The following is a 20720-nucleotide window of genomic DNA, read 5'->3' as shown; positions in this document are numbered from 1 at the left end:
CGGGGGGGGGGCCGAGGGCGGGAAGGGGGTGAGGTTGACAGGGGAGGTGAGGGAAGCGGCTGCATTTCGCTCGGGCAGTGGTGTAAGGGTGTGAGTGTGTGCCCGCGCGCGAGCGAGCGAGCGAGCAAGCGCGTCAGGGTTATTGTTCTTGAGAACCGGGGCTTAGCTGGGGGCAGGGGAGAAAAGAGGAGGAGGGGGGGGGAGAAGCAGAAGCAACCTGAGCGAAGGGTGCGCCCTTGTGTGTGTGCGTGCGCGCTTGCTTGCTTGCTTGCTTGCTTGCTTGCAATAATTAAAACCTAATTTTTCTCCAAGCCTGCAGAATCTGTTGTCGATTAAGTAAGGCCAGATGTTCTAATTCTTTCCCCCTTTTTACCCCCCCTCTCTTTTTTTTTAAGGGGGAAAAAAAGGGGGGGAGGATTTTGCGTGGCTTTTGTTTCCTTTGGGACATAATAGTATGCATGGGCTGGGAGTGCGGAGGGGGGAGGGAGAGAGAGAGAGAGAGAGAGAGGCGGGGGAGGGAGAGGTGGGTGGAGTAAAAAGAAGGTGGTGCTGGGAGATCTCTCTCTCTATTTTTGATTTCTCGACCCCCCCCCCCCCCGTCTCTCTCTCTCTCTCTCTCCCCTTGGAAAGGGGCTCTTCTTCCCACCCCGCACCGTTGGCTCAGTTCGGCAGGCGCCTGCCTTGGAGACAAACCGGCGCGAGATGGCGCTGTTGCTCAATCTTAGAAGCTCGGAGCCCCGCTTTATTTACAAAGCGGCCGCTTACCTCGAGGCCTGTCAGGACGATTGCAGGAAAAAGCCCAACTCCAGAAGCAAAGGGGCTGGAATGAGCGCCTGTCAGCGATGACTTGCAAAACAACGTCAAAGTTAGGTTGGAGCACAAGCCCGGGTTTGATGGCGTACCGCTGGGTCGTGTACGTAAAAAGGAGGGTTCGCGCGCACACACCCCCTCCCCCGCGCCGTAGCCTTAAGGCAGGGGTCTTCAAACTTGGCCCTTTTATGACTTGTGGACTTCAACTCCCAGAATTCCTCAGCGAGGAATTCTGGGAGTTGAAGTCCACAAGTCATAAAAGGGCCAAGTTTGAAGACCCCTGCCTTAAGGCGTTATGAACTATGCAATTCGGGGTGGGTGGGGGTGGAATCCTCTTCTATACGTCCTCGGCTAGTAGGCATACACGCCTTTTGCACAAAACGTGGCGTCTTTACTTTTAGACGAAGGCAAAATACAGGTAGATCTGTGTAATAACAGGAAGGCCAGCAGTTACATTTTATAGCCCGAACCTACGAAACCGCAGAATCCAGTTAGTTATAATGAGAGCATATGGCACTTTCAGTTGCGATAGTTTATATAGTGTATTTCACCAACATTTATGGGTATGGAAATAAACGTGCCGTCCTGTATGAGCCGTCCTGTATGAGCGTGGAAAAAAGAAACAACAGCACACGAAATGATGCTGCCTTTACAATAAAATAATGCATAGGTTGCATTTTATTAAAAGTTTTACCTACTTCTCTGTCTTTTTGACGGATTCTCTCTCTTATAGCTCTGCTTCCTAGTGTGACAAGCACATTGTGCTGTACACACCCCCTTCTCCCTTTTCCTTGCCCATGAAGATAAATCCTTTAAAAAAAAAATCAAATAAATGTTTGTATGACTGAATGAAATATATATGACCAACTTTCTATCATCACAGAAGTTTCTAATAATAATACATAAGAACATACATTATACACACACACTATATATATTCATACATACAAACACACACACACACAAACGTACCACAACACTCAATATATCGTACTACATAATAAGATAATCATGACAAAAAATTTAAATTCATATAAGTATTGCTTTCCAGTTCTGGTAAATTATCCTGGTGATGACTCTGAGCTTTAATCTGCCAGTTAAGACAAGTCAAAACCCCCAAAATTGTTATGCTATTTAAGAGTTGCTGAGCTTGATTTCAGGATTCTCTAATTTAAGATCTGGTAGGTTTTTCAAGCACCCAGTGTAGAAATAAGTGTAGTTGTCTTTTATCATTGCAATCATATTTGATATAATGTGCTGATTAAATAAAAATAGAAAGAAGAAAAATTAAACTAAGTCTTGGCGTTTTGTGGGAGGGAAAAGTGAGGGGATCCACTTCACCCCAATTTCTTGCACCATTCAGACCATCTATTGTATTGAAGAATGGTTAGCTCTTGCTTACTTTTTCTCTTTTTGTGTTTGTCTGTGTGTGTGTGTGTGTGTGTGGAGAAAAAGTACAACCAAAGGACAGATAATGTGATAGTTGTTCCTCTGATTTCAAAGGATTTAGGAACCAAGGCTCTTTGGCTCACCAACAGAAAAAAAAATGTGAGGGATGAATTTGCTCATAGATGGACATAGTGGTTTGTTCTTTCGAATCCAAATGAATCTTTATTGCAGCCATAGCCCAGCACAGCTTTGCTTTTTTGCACCCTGCCTAGCAGTTTCGATTTCCTCTCCCCTCCCCTTCTGAAATAGACTTAGTTGCCATTTTCTGGGGGAAGAGAAGGCAAAAAGAGAAACACTGAAGGGTTTGAGGGAGGAGGGATTGAAGAAAAATGGCTCTGATGGGTTTAATGAAAGGGCCTGGAGGACAGTTCATTTATTCCAGTGGTTTTGACTTTTTTCTAAAAAAAATATCCTTTTTTGCTTTTAAAAAGCACAGGAAATATTAATTTGCAAACTTTAGAAAGAGAGAAGAAGGTTGCTGATTTTTATGCTTCTGTTTAATGGCCTAAGCTCTTTAATGCAGCCATTAAAAAAAAAAAACACGAAAGGAAATCTCCCAACTGAATGCTTTCAGCCAATGGTCACTGTGGAGTGGAAAAAGTATGGAGGGGGTGGAAATGTGGCCTGGGAGAGGTTTGCAACACTACATGTTGGAAACATATCACACGTATAAGATATGTGAACCATTCCCCAACATTAGATAATAGAGACGGGGGGGGGGGTAAGTGGTGGTGGCCTAAGTCAGGGTCTCTGTTACAGAAATTCCTTCTCAGTCCCCTCTTACAAATGTGTGTGTGTGTATGTATGTATATGTATGTATGTGTGTGTGTGTGTGTATATATATATACACTATATATATACACTATATATATATACACTATATATACACTATATATATACACACTATATATATATACATATATACATATATATATATATATATATATATATATATATATATATATATATATATACACATATATATACACACACACATATATACACACACACATATATACACACACACACACACATATATATACACACACACACATCTATATACACACACACACACATCTATATATATCTCCCTTTCCCTTTCTACATCTCTTTCCATTACTCAAACCAGAGGGACTCCATATTCTGTTTTCCTCCAAAGGGATGCCTTGAGGGCCTCTTCAGAGAGGAGCCCAGTCCTCCCCACCACCACCCAATGTATCCCCGCCATTTTTGTTTTGGGGATCAAAGGTGTAGGCAAGGAAAGTGTGGGAGGGGAAACCCACCAACACCGCCCCCACCCACTTGGTAGTGGGTTGCTCCTCTACAATGGGAACTGTGGCTCCTTCCTTCTCCTGAATTCTGACCCACCAACTCCCTTGTGGAGGGGCAATTCCGCCTTTTGAAAGGGGCGGGTGGGCTGGGCTTGCTTAACCAACTCCCCTGGCCTGCTGAGGTTACTGTCTGGGATTCCTTTTCTGCTAAGCACTCTCTCCAGCCAAAAAACAAAACAAAACACGATCCGGATTGGAGTTTCCTACCTATTACCTGTTGAAGTAACCTAAATTGACCTCGCCGCGCATGCATTTGCTCAGATCAGTGAAGAGGCTCTTAGCATAGGGAGGGGGGAGCGAGGGAGAGAGCCAGCGAGCCAGCACCTCGGGGTATTACTGCGCACCTTTCATAACCCTGTTCCATTCATTCGATATGAGGGTGTCTGATTCCTCCCTCCCCCCCACCCCCTTTCCTTCGTCCGAAGGGCTGCTTCCTCCACCACCCCGTCACCTCGCCGCGAACCCCCCGCGATTTCCCCTTGTCAATTTCTTCCTAGCCTGCCTCGGCGGGTTGGATTGATGAAGCCAAGATCGCGTGTGAGAGCCTCACCACCGGGAGTTTGAGGAATTTGCCTGTGGTGTTTAAGGGGAAGGGAACAAGTAAGAGAAACTGAGGGAGAGAGAGCTCTACCTATCGACGGATATAAGAGAAGTCAAGAGCGTTAGCCATAAGCAGCCATACCCACTCAGGCACTATGAAACGTCTTTGAGGGAGAGAGAGAGAGAGAGAGAGAGTGAGAGAGTGAGAGAGAGAGAGAGAGAGAGAGAGGGAGAGCGCATTAAAAAAAAAAAACAACACACCAGCAGAGCCACTAAACCAGGACTTTGCGGAGTCCAGGGAGAGGGGAGAACGAGAGTCCTTAGCACTGATCTCATAGAATTAAAGACTTTTTTTTTTAACTACCAAAAAAAAGGGTCGACTTCCTTCTTTCCTTTCATGCGAGAGCTACCATGAGCTCCTATTTTGTAAATCCTCTTTTCTCCAAGTACAAAGGCGGCGAGTCCCTGGAACCAACTTACTACGACTGCAGATTTCCACAAAGTGTGAGCAGAAGCCATGCCCTCGTGTACGGACCGGGCACCACGGCTGCCGGCTTTCAACACCCTTCACACCACGTCCAGGAGTTCTTCCACCACGGAACCTCCAGTATCTCTAACTCTGGATACCAGCAAAACCCCTGCGCTCTGGCGTGCCACGGAGAGGCGTCTAAATTCTATGGATACGAAGCCCTACCAAGACAGTCGCTTTATGGTGCCCAGCAAGAGACGGCCGTGGTTCAATATCCTGACTGTAAATCCTCCTCCAACAGTAACTCTAGCGAGGGACAAGGGCATTTAAATCAAAATTCTTCTCCCAGTCTCATGTTCCCATGGATGAGACCGCACGGTTAGGATCTTTTCTCTCTCTCTCTCTCTCTCTCTCTCTCTCTCTCTCTCTCTCTCCTTTCCTTCCTTCTTATCGTGATTTTTGTTTTGTTTCCCTTCCCTATTGAAGCAGAGGAAGGAAGGAAGGAAGGAAGGAAGGAAGGAAGGGGGGAGTGTAATCTGTATTTTGAAGCGGCGAGGAGAGGCAGACAGGGGAACAGAAGGGTCGGTTATAATCCTGTTTTTTTCTTCCTGTTTGGGCAATGGCGGGGAGGAGGGTGGGGGTGTTGTTTTCTCCTTTAAAAAAAAAAGTAGAAGGGCTGCAGTTGTCTTTGAAAAGCCAGGAAGGTGATTTCTGGGGTTAAATCACAATAAAGTAAAACTTTCTTTTTATGGCTTGCCGGAGGAGAGCAGTAAGAAACAGCTCCCACGAGGTTATTAGCATGTTCATATATACGCTGCTTTTTTCTAAAATGTCATATAGCTTTGCTTAACCGCTTGACGCCTTGGGCTAAAAGGTGAGCTTTGGCACAAAGGGATACTTGGTTGAGAAGATGTGGCTGTTTTGAGTGGGGATGGCAATTAAAAGTTAAAACCTTTGAAGGGCAATTTAAAATTCCATTTGTGGAGGATTTTTTTAGATGAATCTCTACTAATAATTATAATTCTTCTAGATATTGTTAGATATAACAACTACATCCAGATGCTCCACAGATTAGTATGGCAGAATACTTACTTAGGGCAAGTTTCGCCTCCCTAAAGTATTATTTAGAAGGAAGGCCTTTTAATTTAAAACACATGTTTTAAAGAGGGAAATTAAAGGACAGTTTCAGTCAAAACGTTTTAAACCCAGTTGTTTTGTTAAGATTAAGATGACTAGAACGGGGCCCAGAAAGGCTTAGGAATCAAACGTGCAGGGGGAAGACCAAAACTTATGGTTGTGATTGAGGGTTTTGACTTCTAAGCAAATCTCTAGTGGGGCACTTAGAAGAATGGGGCAAATACATCCTAACATGTGTGGCACTTGATATCATAGATTATGGAGAGCCAATACGGATAGAGCTGAGTATTTTGTCTGTAATCTATAATCCTTGGGTTGCATTTTCAACGCCTCAGTTGCCACAGCCATGCATATGGATGTATTGGGAAGACACTCCCACATACAAGCAGAAGCATGGAAAACAAAAAAGGAAGCGGGAGTGAAACGCCTATCCTGGGGGTTACCATCAGCAAAGATGGAGAAACGAAGAAGAAGAGGCTGCGTCTGTGTACTAGAAAGTAGAGAAAAGTCCTGACTTGGCCACATCGAGGATGGAGGGGAGTGAGAGAAGCGAGGTTGCCCGCAGACTCTGGCTAGGAGGTTGGGTTTATTTGAAGCCAGGGTTGGTTGTGTGCAGGTAGGAATGCGAAGAGGAGACAGTAAGAGTTTGCAGAGAAGATAAGAGAAGGAGGGGTGGGGGAAGGAAGGAAGGGCGGGAGGGAGGAAGGGAGGAAGGGGCTTCTTCCTGTAGGAGAGAAAAAACAGAAAGAAAAATAAAACAGGAAGGGAAGGAAGGAAGGAAGGGTCTAACACATAAATATTTGTTGTCCTTATTCATATTATTTTATTATTATTATTATTATTATTATTATTATTATTATTATTATTATTATTGTTGTTGTTGTTGTTGTTATTGTTATTATTGTTGTTATATTATTATTATTATTATTATTATTATTATTATTATTATTATTATTATTATTACTATTACTATTACTATTACTATTACTATTACTATTATATTGGTGTCACACAGCTCCCGGAAGGCGCAGTGGCAGGCAGACTTACAGCCGATATCAGACCTTGGAGTTAGAGAAGGAATTCCTCTTCAACCCCTATTTGACGCGGAAGAGGCGCATTGAGGTCTCTCACGCCCTGGGACTGACGGAGAGACAAGTCAAGATCTGGTTCCAGAACCGGAGGATGAAATGGAAGAAAGAAAACAACAAGGATAAGCTACCGGGAGCGAGGGATGAGGAGAAGACAGAGGAGGAAACCAATGAGGAAGAGGAGAAAGAAGAAGAGGAAAAAGAAGAAAGCAAGGACTGATGTCTCCTTGAAGTCCTCATTTTATGGTGGATGATAAATCGAGATGTTTACGACCTGTCATTCGCTTTTATAGAGTATAGAAACGGAGAGACTCACGCACAACAGTAACTACCTGTCAAACAGTTGTAGCCCTCCCTTTTTTTGTTTTTGTTATTGTCATAGTACTTTCCCTGCTCTCTCTTCCCCACTCCCCCCCCCCAGCAGCGGAGATTTCTTTATTTTATTATTCACTCTAATTTTTCTTCCAATAAAGTAAATATAGAACTGGATTGATCGCAACCACGTTGAAAACCCGAGTTAGCTCTTTGAGTACCGTCTACTTTGCCTCCACCCCCACACCAGCAGCACCAGCATCATCCCCAACTCCGTGCAATTTTTTCCTACTCTTAAGAACAAAAATATGTGCATCGTATTCTTTGGAATGCCTGCGCCTCCCTCCCCAGCTTCAGAATGCTCTGAAAGGGGCTGTTTGCGTGTGGGGGTGTGTGGGGGTGTCACAGAGAGCAGGATAATCACTTAGGTTGATCTTAATTTTAAAGGAAAGCCACATCAACAACAAGCTTATCTACTCATCTGCTGCTCCGCACTAAGGTACCTTTACGATTTCACTTTTAGCCAGGACCACCTAAAGGACAATTGTTATTGTTTTGATGTTGGTGTTGCCTCTTTAGGAAACAAGTGGAGGCTTGGCAGATTCCTGAGGACAAACATTTCCTGCTTACTGAACTTAAGCTCTATGAACTTAAGAGAGAACTTACCTACAGCCCCCCCCCCCCACTCTGATTTGCAGGAGACGGGTGTATCCCTAAACATCCTGATATGAAGGGGGAGGAAAGACGTGCTACTCTGATCCAGGAATAAATATACTTAGGGTGCCCGTGAAGAAGCGAGGAGCTAGATTAAGAATTCTGGGGCGATGGGATTATTTGCTATAGATCACTTGTGTGAGCGTTCTTCATGTACTACCTAATGGGAAATCTGCAATAATCTTCTATTAGCAACAAGATGGGGGCTTATACATAGTAAAAAAAACTGCAGAAACCACAGCATCATAATCATTTTAAGAAGAGTTGTGTATTGCCCTAATTGCAAGCTACTAAGTAGCAGAAAATAATAATATTATTAATAATAATAAGATCAAAACCATTGTAATGTATCTTATCACTACCTATAGAAGGAATCATGCTTTGAAAGTATTTGTAAACGCGGTTTTGTTGTCGTATGTTGCTGCTTACGTTTTTTGGTTTTGGTTTTTGTTTTGTTTTTGGAAAAAAAAATATTTTTTTCCCAACAACTGAAACTGCCTAGTTAAGAACGCACAGTATTGTATTATTTTATTGTGCTTATAATGTAGTTAGGACTTAATTGCACTGAATGTATAGTTATCTATTTGTCTTGACTTATCTGTAAATGCAAGATGCTCGAAGTACACCCACACAGAAATGTCATCTGTTTTATGTCAACCATAGTCTTCTACGTGTTCAAAACTCTGAATGTAGCAATTTCGGCTAGAAATGCAATTCTGGCCACCCGTGGAATTTGTATTGTATACGTGAGATATTACGTAAATAAACAATAAAATTTAAGGGGGAATACTTAGATTGAGCTTTTTAATAGCTGGGCAATTCTTTAGATACACCCACCTCTATAAACTCACCTGCTCAAATTTACTGGTGAGCAAGTGGCGCCTTCAAATTACTGGCAGCCTAAAAGCAAGATCCAGCTTTTGATTGAAAGAAAGCTGGTAGAGGGTTCAAATATCTCAGATCCTGGATTAGGATGAAGCTATGAAATGTGGGAACACGCACACTGTGTACTATATGGGCCCCAGCTGAATCAGCCCAAAGGAGTGTTGGGGAGCCTATGTGTGAATCCCCTAATAGTCTGATCAGTATTTCGCTGATGGAATGAAATGTCATGGGAGAATTTTCTTAGATTGCATTTTACTGGAGAAGTTACAATGGAATTTATCTTCCAGAAAATATGCTTTAAGGTTGTGCTCCAGGTTAACACAAACAAATCTTGAATCTACACGTGGATCCAGGGATTGTCACCTCCTCCTCCTCCTCCAATGGCCTGAGGGACAACGCCCCCTGCCCAAACTAAACTTAGCTCTGTGCTTGCCCCTCCCTCCCAATTATTGTTTTTACGATACCATTCCATTTCTTTGTTATAAATGTGTGGCCTTTATTAGGATCTTCTTATCCATTCCTTTCAAATCAATTCTTTCAGTAAAGATTTTTCACTGGAAATCTCATTATTGCAGGGCCCTTGCATAGTTTTCTGCTTTGGGTAATCTTATTTTTATTTGTATTCTTATTCTTAAGCAAGGGGGAAAATAAAACGGAAGGAGCTGGCCTTTCTGGGCTCCTTATCCAGAAAACAAAACAAGTAGAATATGATTTTAACAGAGGAGCTACAAAGTAGTCTGTGATGTAATGTACGTATTTATAAGCCAGTAGCAGCCAGCTGAAGAAATAATGTGTGTGTGTGTGTGTGTGTATTGCACACACTTTACTTAACAAAATGCATTTAAAGTACTAAGCATATATGAGTTCTCAGTGTGTGATCTGTTTGTCCACAACATGCATACACGTAAGCTGCCTCTCTCTCTCTCCCCTCCCCTCTCTCACACACACATCTATGTGTTTCCTCTGAGCTCTTCTCTCCTCCTTCTGCTGCCCCTCCCCCCACATATTGATATCTATGTGTGTGTGTGTGTGCGCGCGCGTGCCTGCACATGTACACACACACACACACACACAAGAAAGGCATTCCGCTTCTGTAGGATATTCCTATTCCTATATCTCCTCTGCTGAGAAATGGACTCTATCCTAACTCAGTATTTGGTATGAAAGGGGACAGTTTGTTTACGCTGATACTCCAGATAAGTGTAACTACAAGATTCCTAAGATGCATCTTGGCTTAGTGTGCAGAAGCTGGAAAAGATACAGGCCCGCCACCCACCCACCCACCCCCTCCGTTGGGAGAAGTCCTTTATCTTCCAACCTTAAATGCGCAGAACACGTAAATGTAAGTGTGGGGGGGCGCGAATGTGCAGGGGTCTACTCCTATGTGCCCGAGCAACTCTGGACACAGAAGAAGGGCCTCGGGGAGGTAAGGCCAGAGGGGAAGAAGAAAGGCCCTATGATCAGCAGCACATTTATTTTGCACAATTACATCCACAGATCCCTGCTTTAGGGTTGAGAGTTGGGTTTGTGATCGGTCCAGAGGTGTGCTGGCCTCTGTGCTTGGAGATCAGGGATCTAATGTTACTGCATTCCAATATGCATTGGTACCCCCAAAGTAGGTGCTTAGGTACTCCCAGGAATTTGGGAACCTGCTCAATGTCATAGAAGTAGGGTACAGGTTGCCCGCAGAGGCAAAGGCAACTCCCCAACAGAATAGAAACACACACCCCCTCCTTCGTGAGACTAATGCAGGCTCCCATGGGTGACTCTGCACCTTTCCCATATTTTGAGGATTGGAAAGTAGGGGGGAGAAAACCCTGGCCCGGTCTTAAGGTCCCGTCCCACTTCTCACATCCCAAAGGGCAGACTTGAGTCCCAGCCTCGGCTCTAATCCGAATTCACAACCTGACGGCTAGAGCACACGCCTGCTCGCCCTATCTTAAAGGGCATCTCCTTGAGTGGACACCCTAGCGTCCAACCCACCCATCCTTCTGGTCTTTGCACGGGGGTCGACCATAAAGCTTTGCCTCAGTAGACTTTAGCAGGCCGCAGAGTAGAAAGGTAAGCCGATTTATTATTACTCCTCAAAACTAAGAGGGCCCTGGCCTTTGCTAAACTTTCTGCCTGTCCGCCTGTGTGTGTGTGTGAAGCAGAGAGAGAAGGAGAAATTTTGTACAGGCTTTTGTGTGTGTGTGTGGGGGGGGGATTCAGAATGTATTCATCTCATGGGCTATAGCCTCCCTCCTTCTTATTAAACACCCCCCACCAAGGAATGAACAAAATACAAACCTACACCTTTCAAAGCCGTGCTTGGAGCATCTGATCCCTTCTACTAACTGACGCCTAAAATAATAATAATAATAATAACCCCTGCAAGGAGAGGAAAGGAGAGGAAAGTTCATTTAATTTAATTTAATTCCAAAGACGGAATCTGAAAAAGCGAGGGCAGAAAAAGAAAGAGAAAGAAGAGGGGCGATCTGCTCTTTATCCATCATATTTAAGCTCACATTCTTGAAGAGTGGCTTGATTCGAAGGAATCTCCCAAATGAGACTTATCTATCAAAGGGGTAGAAGTTAAGTTATCGAAATTGCAAGGAAAAGCTGTTACATTGGGGGGGGGGGGGGGGACAGAAATGTTTATAGTTTATAAACATCGTTAGGCAATATGCGCTTATTTTTAAAGGGGTGTGTGTGTCGGGATAAATCGTTTCGCTATTTGAAGAGGAAAGGAGAAAAGAAGGAGAGGGGATGGCCATTTTTATGGTTGAAGTAATTTAAAAGAAGATAAGCTTTTCGGAAAGTAGCTGTTTTTGGAAAAGGGTCATTGCTTCAGTATTTTCTGCAGTGTGACTCACCCACCCGCCTGGAGAAAGACACACCACCTTATTCTGCACTTTTTCTTTTTATTAGCCAATCAAAATTTCTTCCATTTGCCATTTGTGAAAAATAACAATTTCTCGAAAAACTGCGCGAAGCATATTGCTCATTTTCTTTTAATATATTATTCTCATCACAACAGTAAAATGCCCCTACCAGGGGGGGTGGGGGGGGGAAAGAGGGCTTCGACTAAGGTTCAGTTTTGTACTTGGAGATGTACAGAAATGATACCTCACCCGCCTGGACAAAACTTTGAAGTTTCGACTCTTTGGGCCTAGCCTGGGTGTGTGTGTGTGGGGGGAGGTTTTTTGGGAAAAGTCGGGAGAATTGGAACCTTTCTCTTTCTCACCCAGAGCTTTCTTCCGTGTTCGCTTCCCTGATTTTGATGCGCCGCCGTTTATTTTTTATTTCCCCCCCCCCCTCTCGCAAAAGCGAAGTGCGACTCCTGTCCAGCGCCAGGAGATGCGAAGTGATTTTTTTCTCACCCCCACCTGAAAGAGAAGGAGGCATCACCTTGTCTGACTTCGGAGTGGTCAGTGGTCGGGGCACTAGGGCACCGGAGAGAACCGGGCAGGTTCCGTTCCTGGTCGGGCAAGTTGTGTTTGGACCGCCTTTCTCTGTAGAAAACGGGCCGTCCATTGTCCCTTCTAAGCTTCCTCGTCGTAACTTTTAACTACCTGTTATAAAATTTATTGTCGGTTTGTAAAGTGGTGGTGGGGGGGGAAAAAAGGTAATTTCCCTCTCATCCGGTTGGACCATTCCCCATAATGGGAATTTCAGACAGACTCATATTCTCACGTAGTCTGAGAAAGAGCAACCTTCTTTCCCCAGGAAGGATTGGACGTCCAGGCGAGAATATACAGAATATATATATATTATATATATATTATATATATATTCTGTATACATACATACATACATACACACACACACACACACACACACACACACCACACATATATATATATATATATGTGTGTGTGTGTGTGTGTGTGTGTGTGTGTGTATGTATGTATGTATGTATGTATGTATGTATGTATGTATGTATACAGAATATATATATAAGGGTTTATCAGGCCCGCTCAGAGCCACTGAGAGGCAGGTAAAAGCCGGCAAATATTCCAGCACCCACTTGACTTTTCTCTTCTGCTCTCCCTTCTGTGCAGTTTCCACCACCTCACCCCTTTTCTCTGGCTTCTCCCCGCGCCGCGCAACGTTCGTGTTTCCAAGAGACCCCTTTAAAAATAAAAATCTACCCCGCAATCAACATTGGTACAGCGGGCGTGTTGGGAAATAAAGAGCGAAAATATCACCCCTCCTTTGCAATGTCTTAAGTGCCTGGAAAAAGGGGGATGCTATGTCCGGCTTCACAGCAGGCCCGCGGTCCTCCGGGTGCCCACAGAAAGGACTCGCCCTTCAGATGCCACCACCACCACCACCACCCCGGCCTCTCCCTGCCTTTGGCTAAGGTCTAGAAATGAATCAGATCCATGGGCTCTAGCAGGAGCCCACCCTTTCCACGCTGCTGTCTTAAGGCTCCGGGAAGGCCCTGCTGGACAGTGGGAGCTCAGGCTAAAAGGAAAGGTAAAGGGCGCCTGGGACTCTGCCATGGAACCCACGCGGAGAAATTTTGCTGGGCAGCGGAGAAGAATTCTGCTGGGCAGAGAAAGTTCTATTCCCACCACCACCCACCACCACCCTCCTGACCTCGCAGGCAGGTACTTTTCTGCAAAGCCACTTGGGGAGACCCGTATTTGGGATTTGTCAAGCCTCTGAGGTGGACCTTGGCACCTGGTTTGGGTGTTGCGGTGCGGTTGCTTTGTTTTCCCTTTCTTGTATGAAGAAGGGCGAATTATTTCGTTATCTGTTAAAAACCAGTTGGGGGATTCCAGGTGTGTTATTGAACAGATATTGTTTCATTATTGCTGATAGCAGGAATTTAGACCAATGAAAAATGTGGAAACGTAACACACACACACACACAAACACATGTATGTGCATATATAGGTGTGTATGTGTATATGTATGTGTGTGTATGTATGTATTTGTGTTTGTATATGTGTGTGTGTGTGTATGTGTGTGTGTGTATATATATATATATATATATTATATGTGTGTGTGTGTGTGTGTGTGTGTGTGTGTGTGTTTGTCTCTCTCTCTCTGTGTGTGTGTGTAGAAATATAAAAAGGTCAGGACCATATTGATTGGAAACATGCAGAAGAGGCCTTCATCCTGCAGTGGTTAAACAATGGCTAAAATGATTATGGCTAAAATGATTATATTATATTATATTTGTGTGAGTGTGTGTGTGTGTGAATGTTTTACATAATATCAAAAATATGTGTGTGTGTGTGTATAAACACACACAGAGAGACAAGCACACCTATTTGAATTCCATATTATATAAAAAAAAATCTTGCATGGGGGAAAATCTGCTAGCCAAAATCCGGTACAAGTTTAATTCAGACCTTGGGAGGGAGGGCACACAGCCTGGGGAACTAAAGCCTTGAGAAACGGGTTGCAATTGTCCAGAGGTGTGCTTAGCTTACTCCCCATTCTCCTTTTGGATCGCTCTATCGCTTTGTCCACCAGTTCATTTGCTTGATTAAAGAGGCTAGTCGGAAAATGAGTTGGGAGCCTGGCCAGGCCGCTTTTGCTGCCACTGGAGTAAACAAATGGGAGCTAGGTTGGAAATAATAAGCGAATTAGCAGCTATAATAGGAAGAATGATAGCGCTTGCATGATGGACGCCAACACCTATTCTCCCCAGTCCTGCCCCTCTGCGTATTAGTTAGAATTCAGACATGAATAAATAAATTGGAATTTTAAAAAAGGAAGGAAGGAAGGAAGGAAGGAAGGAAGGAAGGAAGGAAGGAAGGAAGGAAGGAAGGAAGGAAGGAAGGTTGGTTCTCAGGCTTCCTTCGAATTTATCTGTTTTAATATCTTGTAGCAAGGGAAGATTTGGGTGAGAAAAAAAATGACTCAAGCCAAATGCGCGTAAGTGCATGTGTGTGTGTGTGTGTGTGTGTGTATGTCTATATATGCATGAACGTGGACGCACACATGCAGATACATAGAAAGGAGACTTCTATTAACATGGCGACAGAGAAGAGCATTTGCACTCGTCACAAAAAAAAAATGCAACGCATTCTTGGTTGTTTGCAGAAAATTTACAGCTGAGCAATAAAAGTTTACGACTGAATCACAAGTTGGATTGGCCACAGGAAGTCATGTGGACTCCATCCATGAACGTGAACTTTTTATTGTGGTTTCTCTTATGACTCTTTCGCAGTAGTCCTTCCTTTAACAGTCCAAGCAGTGCCAGTGAAACGGGGGTACGATGGTATCTGTATTTTTTTTCCCTTTATTATTAAGCTCTTTTTTTTTCCGTGGGGTGGATGGAAAGATGGGGAGGAATTCTCATATTGTTTCTGTTCTCTTCTGGTGTTTTGTTGTGGCTTTTTTTTCCCTCTTTTTTTTTCTTTTCTTCAGAGCTGAAATTGTTGATTATTCGGGGTATTTTAGGAATAATAAGTTTACTGCAGCGGCTGGCTGCCTCCTCCTCCTCCTCCTCCTCCTCCCACTCCCCACCCCTAGGGGCAAAACGCAACACATTTCCTCCGGAGGATGCAATAACGAGGGGGAACAAGGAGTTGTAAATACCCTTTTTTTAAAAGAAAAAAGAAAAAAAAGAAAAGAAAAAAAGGGTGGTAGGGGGAGGAGAAAAGAGGCCAGTCCCGCCGCCTTCTGTTACCCCCCATGCCATGTTCCAAAAGAAAAGGATTATTTTTACGCGTGGGTTTGCTTCCTTGATTTTTTTTTCTTTTTCTTCGTTTTGGTTGTTGCCTCCCTCCCTCCCCCCTTTTTTCTTTTTTCTTTTTCTTTCTTTCTTTTTTTTTAAAAAAAACCAAAACCATAACATATATATATATATATATATATATATATATATTTCTGCGGAGCTGAATTCAGCCTCAGCGAGACAGAAAAAGAGGCAGAAAAGAGAGAGAGAGAGGGGGAAAGAGAGAGAGAATGAGAGAGAATGAGAGAGAGAGAAAAGAAAGGGAGAATCGGGTAAGTGTTCCCTTATTGGCTAAAATGTGTAACTAATGACCCGTGGAGAGGGGTGGTAAAGATAACGGCGCCTGGTTTTCGCGAAATAGAGGGAAATAGGGGTGTTGCCTGGTTATGACAGAATATGATCAGGCAGGGTCGGCGGCGCGAATGTGGTTAATTCGGGGGCGGGGGGGGGAGGAGGAGAGGGTGGCGGGCGGTGATGTCACTGCGGTCTGGTTTGCTGGAGACGGAGGGAAGCCGGCTGCAGTCGGCCTCCCTTCCGCGCTGGGTTTAGTGTTTATTTGGGGACGGTGGCGGGGTGTGTGTGTGTGTGTGTGTGTTTGTGTGTGAGGATGGAAGGAAGGAAGTGCGCCGAGCGGGGGCGGCTGGCTGGGCGGGAGGCGGAGGCGAGGCAGAGTCTGTGGCAGTGCTGCCCAGTGGTTAAAGTCAAGGAGAAGCCCTGATAGAGCTTAAGCTCGGGACGGGCACCGAAGCCAACGAACGCTAGAAAGAGTGCTGTGTTTTTTTTTTCTTTTCCTTTTCCTTCCTTTTCCAAAGATGCCCGGACGGGCGCGCGCGTGCGTGTGTGTGTGTGTGTGTGTGTAAGGGGGGGGGGCAGGAGGCTACACAGGAGCAGCTTTCAATAAGGGCGACTGAAGGCGGTGGGTGCTTCAGGCACATGCGCAGTGCGCCTCCGCCCCCCCTCCTCCTGGCAACTGTAACCTCCCCCCCCCTCTCCCGGCGTACAACAAGGAGGAAACAGAAATGCCATTTTTTTTTTTAAAAAAATAGCAATTACGGGTGGCTTCTATTTGTTTGGCATCCGGGAGCTTCTCCTCCGACTTGCCGTTGGTTTTCTCCTCTCCTTCCCCCCCCCTCTCCCCCGCTTCACCTACCGACATCTGGCTTGTCGTGGCTTTGCTCTCGAAGCGTTTTTCTTTGAAAGGAGAATGCGAATTTATTTTTAGACGTTGGTCCTCCTCACGTTCTTAGTGTGTACCTCTCTCTTACTTGGGTCCTGCCTCACTTCACCTGCCTACCTCCGGCGCGCTCCCCGCCCCCCCCCCACCCCCGCTTTGTGTGAAAAATGCTGTTCGGCGTAACAACGCGCGTGCACTTCCAGGAGCTTTAATAATAATCGCCTGCGACGATTTTGCTGCTGGTTCCTGTGATCGAAGCCTTGCTATGTTGTTTTCATAATTCCCAATACTGTCCACGTTGTGATGTCTGTTTCCAGTCGCTGAAAGCGGCTCACTTTAGGAATCTTGATTTGGTTTCTTGGATTGATCACTCTGATTAAGAGGTGTGGCACCTTAGCAAGAAAGTGTGAGAGGTTTGATTTTTTTTACACTTTTTCAATATATTTCTCTATCGAAAACCATGCGCTGACTGAACCAAAGCTGTTAAAAATGTTATCACCCCTATTTTTCCTTTGCTTGGCTGGCTATGTTCCCCTTTAATGCTGCTACCCCTCCTTTCAGATTCTTTTAAAACACACAGACACACACACACACACACACACACATTTTAATACGCATATAATTTTTATATGTTATGGTTTTATATATTGGTAGGACTCCAGCGTGCTTTTTAATTGACTGTACCCCACCCTCCTTATGCTGGTCTATGAGGGTAATAAACATTTTTATATGACATGATGTGATCTGGTCCAAACGGGCCATATATAACAGAGCGATCCGTATCCTACGATAAGAAAAGGGCGACGACCGAAGAGAGAAAAGGGTGGGGGAGGGGAACAACGACTAAGGTCCCCTTTCTGGGGTTTGATTACCAATAGCTCCCCCTTGTCATTATGAATACAATAAGTGGAAATGCAGGCCTTGAGGAATGGCACCCTCCTGTTCGTCTGGGGGGTGGGAATCTTTAGGGCCTCCAATCTGACTCCTTAATGAAATATTTAGCGGGTTCTTTAACCCGGGTTTTAAAAGGCCTGCCCGTCCCCGGTGGAAGCGCCTCCGAGCATCCTGCACTAAAGCTTGGCGGCGGCGGCGGGGGGTGGGCAACGTCCCCAGGAGACAAGGGGGCTCCGACTGGATCGCGGCGCGCCGGGCACGGAAGCCGATCAAGGTGGCCAAACGCAAGTGCCTCTTTCTCCCCACCCCGTGGGTTGGCATTAAGAACTAATCGGATCCGAGGCATCCGGTTTTGCCAGCCATCTTATCCGTAGAGAAAACAAGCACCGAAGCCAGCGGATCGCCAACCACGGCCGTCATCACCCCTTCTAAGTCCCAAGGAGGAAAAGCCAGCAACGGTGAGTCGATGGGCCTCTCTGAGGAGGAGGGGAGGGGAGGAGGAGGAGGAGGAGGAGGAGGAGGAGGAGGAGGAGGAGGAGGAGGAGGAGGAGGAGGAGGAGGAGGTGGTGGTGGTGGTGGTGGTATGTCGGTCTGTGAAGGAGCGGTGATCTGAGTTCCCGGCTTCCCAGAGCCAGAGACCTCTCGGGTTTTCCTGGCTGGGGCGTGGCGTGGCGTGGCGAGAGGCTTGCTAGGGAATCCCCCTTGGCTCGGCAGTGCGGGCAAGCGCGTCTCCTCTAGAGTAAGGGAGCCCGGAGTGGAAGAGGCCCCAGTTCTTTCTTGCCAAAGCTTGGGCCCGGGTGTGCCTCGGTCGTTTGGTGAGCGCGCTTCGTTTGGGGGGGGGGGATGTTGAAAAAAAACAAAGCGGGTGTGTGTGGTGGTGGGGGGGGCGGCTTTCCTTGCCGGGATTAGCCGCCCCTCCCTCTCCAGGCGCGTGAGAAATCCGCGGTTGGTGCTTCGGGGGAATTGTATAAAAGGGATTGGAATAAAAGCTCTTTTAAACGATCGAAACACAAGACGTAAGGACCGTTTAGTTGTCTACACCCAACACCCCCACCCCCCACCTTCCCTTCTCTTCCTGTTTCCCAGGAACACTATTTTCTCACGTGGAGGTCCGCTGGTTGGGATCAGTGCCCCCCTTTCGTATTTCTTCCTTGCGCCCTGTCATTTGTTGGATCTTTTTTTTTCCCCTGGGGTCAACAGACCCTTCCTCTCTGTTTCGGCTGGGCAAGTACGAAACGCACATTTTAAATGTACCGATTCGTTCTTTAAATTGACCTATTGTTCATAAACGTAGGAGGTTGTTTTTTTTGTAGATATAAAAGGGCTGATTTTTTTTAACCGATTTATCTCTCCATGATTTTTACAGAAGTTCAGGGAAGGAAATGAATGGTTTCTTTTACACATATCATGGAGGTAGACAAGCGATGGAGTGAAAGGAATCTCAACCCTTATTTGACGTGTAGGGTCAGTTGAAGAGGGTGAATAGATTTCTGGCAATCTTGTTAAGGCCAAAATCCAATAGTAGAAAAGCGTCCTTGACTCCTGACCTAATTTTCAATGGCTTTTAATCGCCACAAATAGTATCATGGATGTGAAAGTTGAAAAACCATGAATTTGTCAGGGCAATAAAGGTTAATCTTCCAATCCACACTGAATTAGAGAGGCAGGTTATGATTTGAAATCCTCAGTGTGTGAAACCTCTATTCTAAGTTCAGGCTGATGACAACAACAACAACTGTCATTAAAATAATGCTGCAGACTTCACAGTTAGACCACCACCCCTAAAAACCTCACATGTTTTGAAACCATTGCAAAAGCGAAGCTGGGGAAAGCATTATACCACCGCTATAGCCATAAACCTAGCAATAATTTTCAAATTATGCTGTATGTCTATTTTTCAGCTCAGAAACAGACAAAGGGAAGAAAGGGTCTGACTGGGAGCTGGAATGCTAGCTCACACACACACACACACATACACACACACACACACACACACACACACACACACACACGGATAAACTGCAAAGCTTTGTAAAATGACAATTGCAATAAGGAGAGTCATAATCCACTTTGAAGTGGGTGTCATATATCGATTTACATTCCATTCCATAGACAGAGAGGGTGTGAGAGCCTGGTGCTCTGCACATGAGCAGTCAGGATTTTGGGACTTAGATAATGTCATTAAATTCAGGCCCTCTAAAATAACAACATCAGAAGAAAGATGTGCAGGCTGAAAAGCAGTCTCGGTCATATCCAAAATAATAAGGCCTCCTTTTTCTTTTGTTTGTTTGTTTTCCTTCTAAAGAGCATCAAGGGGAGGGCCAGGAGAAAAGGCAAAAAGAAGACAGCTTTCGCTTTTCTTTGTGTGTGCCACACAACACCGGGGTGTTAGTGTTGTGTGCCTTTGGCAATGTGTACCCTTGTCTATGGCTGTGGCATCTGGGGCTTGGAATCTTCTTTTTTTTAATGTATGTTGGAATTGGTTCTGTGTATTTTGGGCTCTGGGTATATAAATATTTGGGACCTTTTCCTTCTGCAATGCAGGATATTTATTAACCGATACAGGATATTTATTAACTGCCATTAATTTCAGTGCAAGTTTATTTCGGAAAGGTATTTTCTCTTTCTTCAAACTCGAAGGAGGGTTGAAATGTTTGTTAAATTTCTCAAAATGAGCCCAGAGGTTTTAGAGAGGAATCAAATTAAGAAAACCAAGCAAGACGTAATCCCAAAGGCGCTTTAAGCAAAATGTAACAACAGAGCCCCCCCCCCCAAAAAAAAGGCTGGGTAAAAGAAAAGATTAATCGGAGAAGGAAATATGGAACTCTATGTATATCTGTATGTGTGTATGTAAATGTAGAAGACATATATGATTCTAATAATTATTCAACGTATATGCATGCATGCTCATGTGACTGTTGATATATGCTACATATTATATATAGAGGGGAGACAAATGCTCCCACATGTATATAGGAGCGACCTGAGTTTGTATATGTCTACCCGTTTTAGCAGTGCCTTATCTGGAAGAGTCTTACAGGGTTAAATTAGACTTTCAACCTGATATGGATTTTACAGTTCTTTCTCCTTCGTTATTTGGCTGACTGGGAGTGGAGGGCTGTCCTTCTGAGCACTATTCCTTACTGCTGCTGGGAAACATAAAAATCTTCTCGGTGTGGAAGTTCAGGGCCTCAGATGGGATTACTCCTTCTCCTTCCCTGATGTTGTAGTTCTGGTT

General features: G+C 44.8%; 1 protein-coding gene across 1 annotated transcript; it reads left to right on the top strand.

Annotated features, from left to right (window-relative positions):
* Window positions 1-4228: 4228 nt before the first annotated feature.
* On the top strand, window positions 4229-7044 carry HOXC8 (homeobox C8; the record flags this gene model as incomplete). The annotated part of the gene is made up of 2 exons (XM_083351585.1): window positions 4229-4977; window positions 6752-7044. Exons 1-2 carry the CDS (start codon window positions 4542-4544, stop codon window positions 7042-7044), a joined length of 729 nt encoding a protein of 242 aa, XP_083207711.1. The 5' UTR covers window positions 4229-4541.
* Window positions 7045-20720: the final 13676 nt, after the last annotated feature.

This window comes from Vipera ursinii, assembly GCF_947247035.1.
Source record: "Vipera ursinii genome assembly, chromosome: 2".
Lineage (NCBI taxonomy): Eukaryota > Metazoa > Chordata > Lepidosauria > Squamata > Viperidae > Vipera > Vipera ursinii.
The sequence above is the reverse complement of the archived record's forward strand: the minus strand, read 5'-3'. Positions and strand labels throughout refer to the sequence as shown.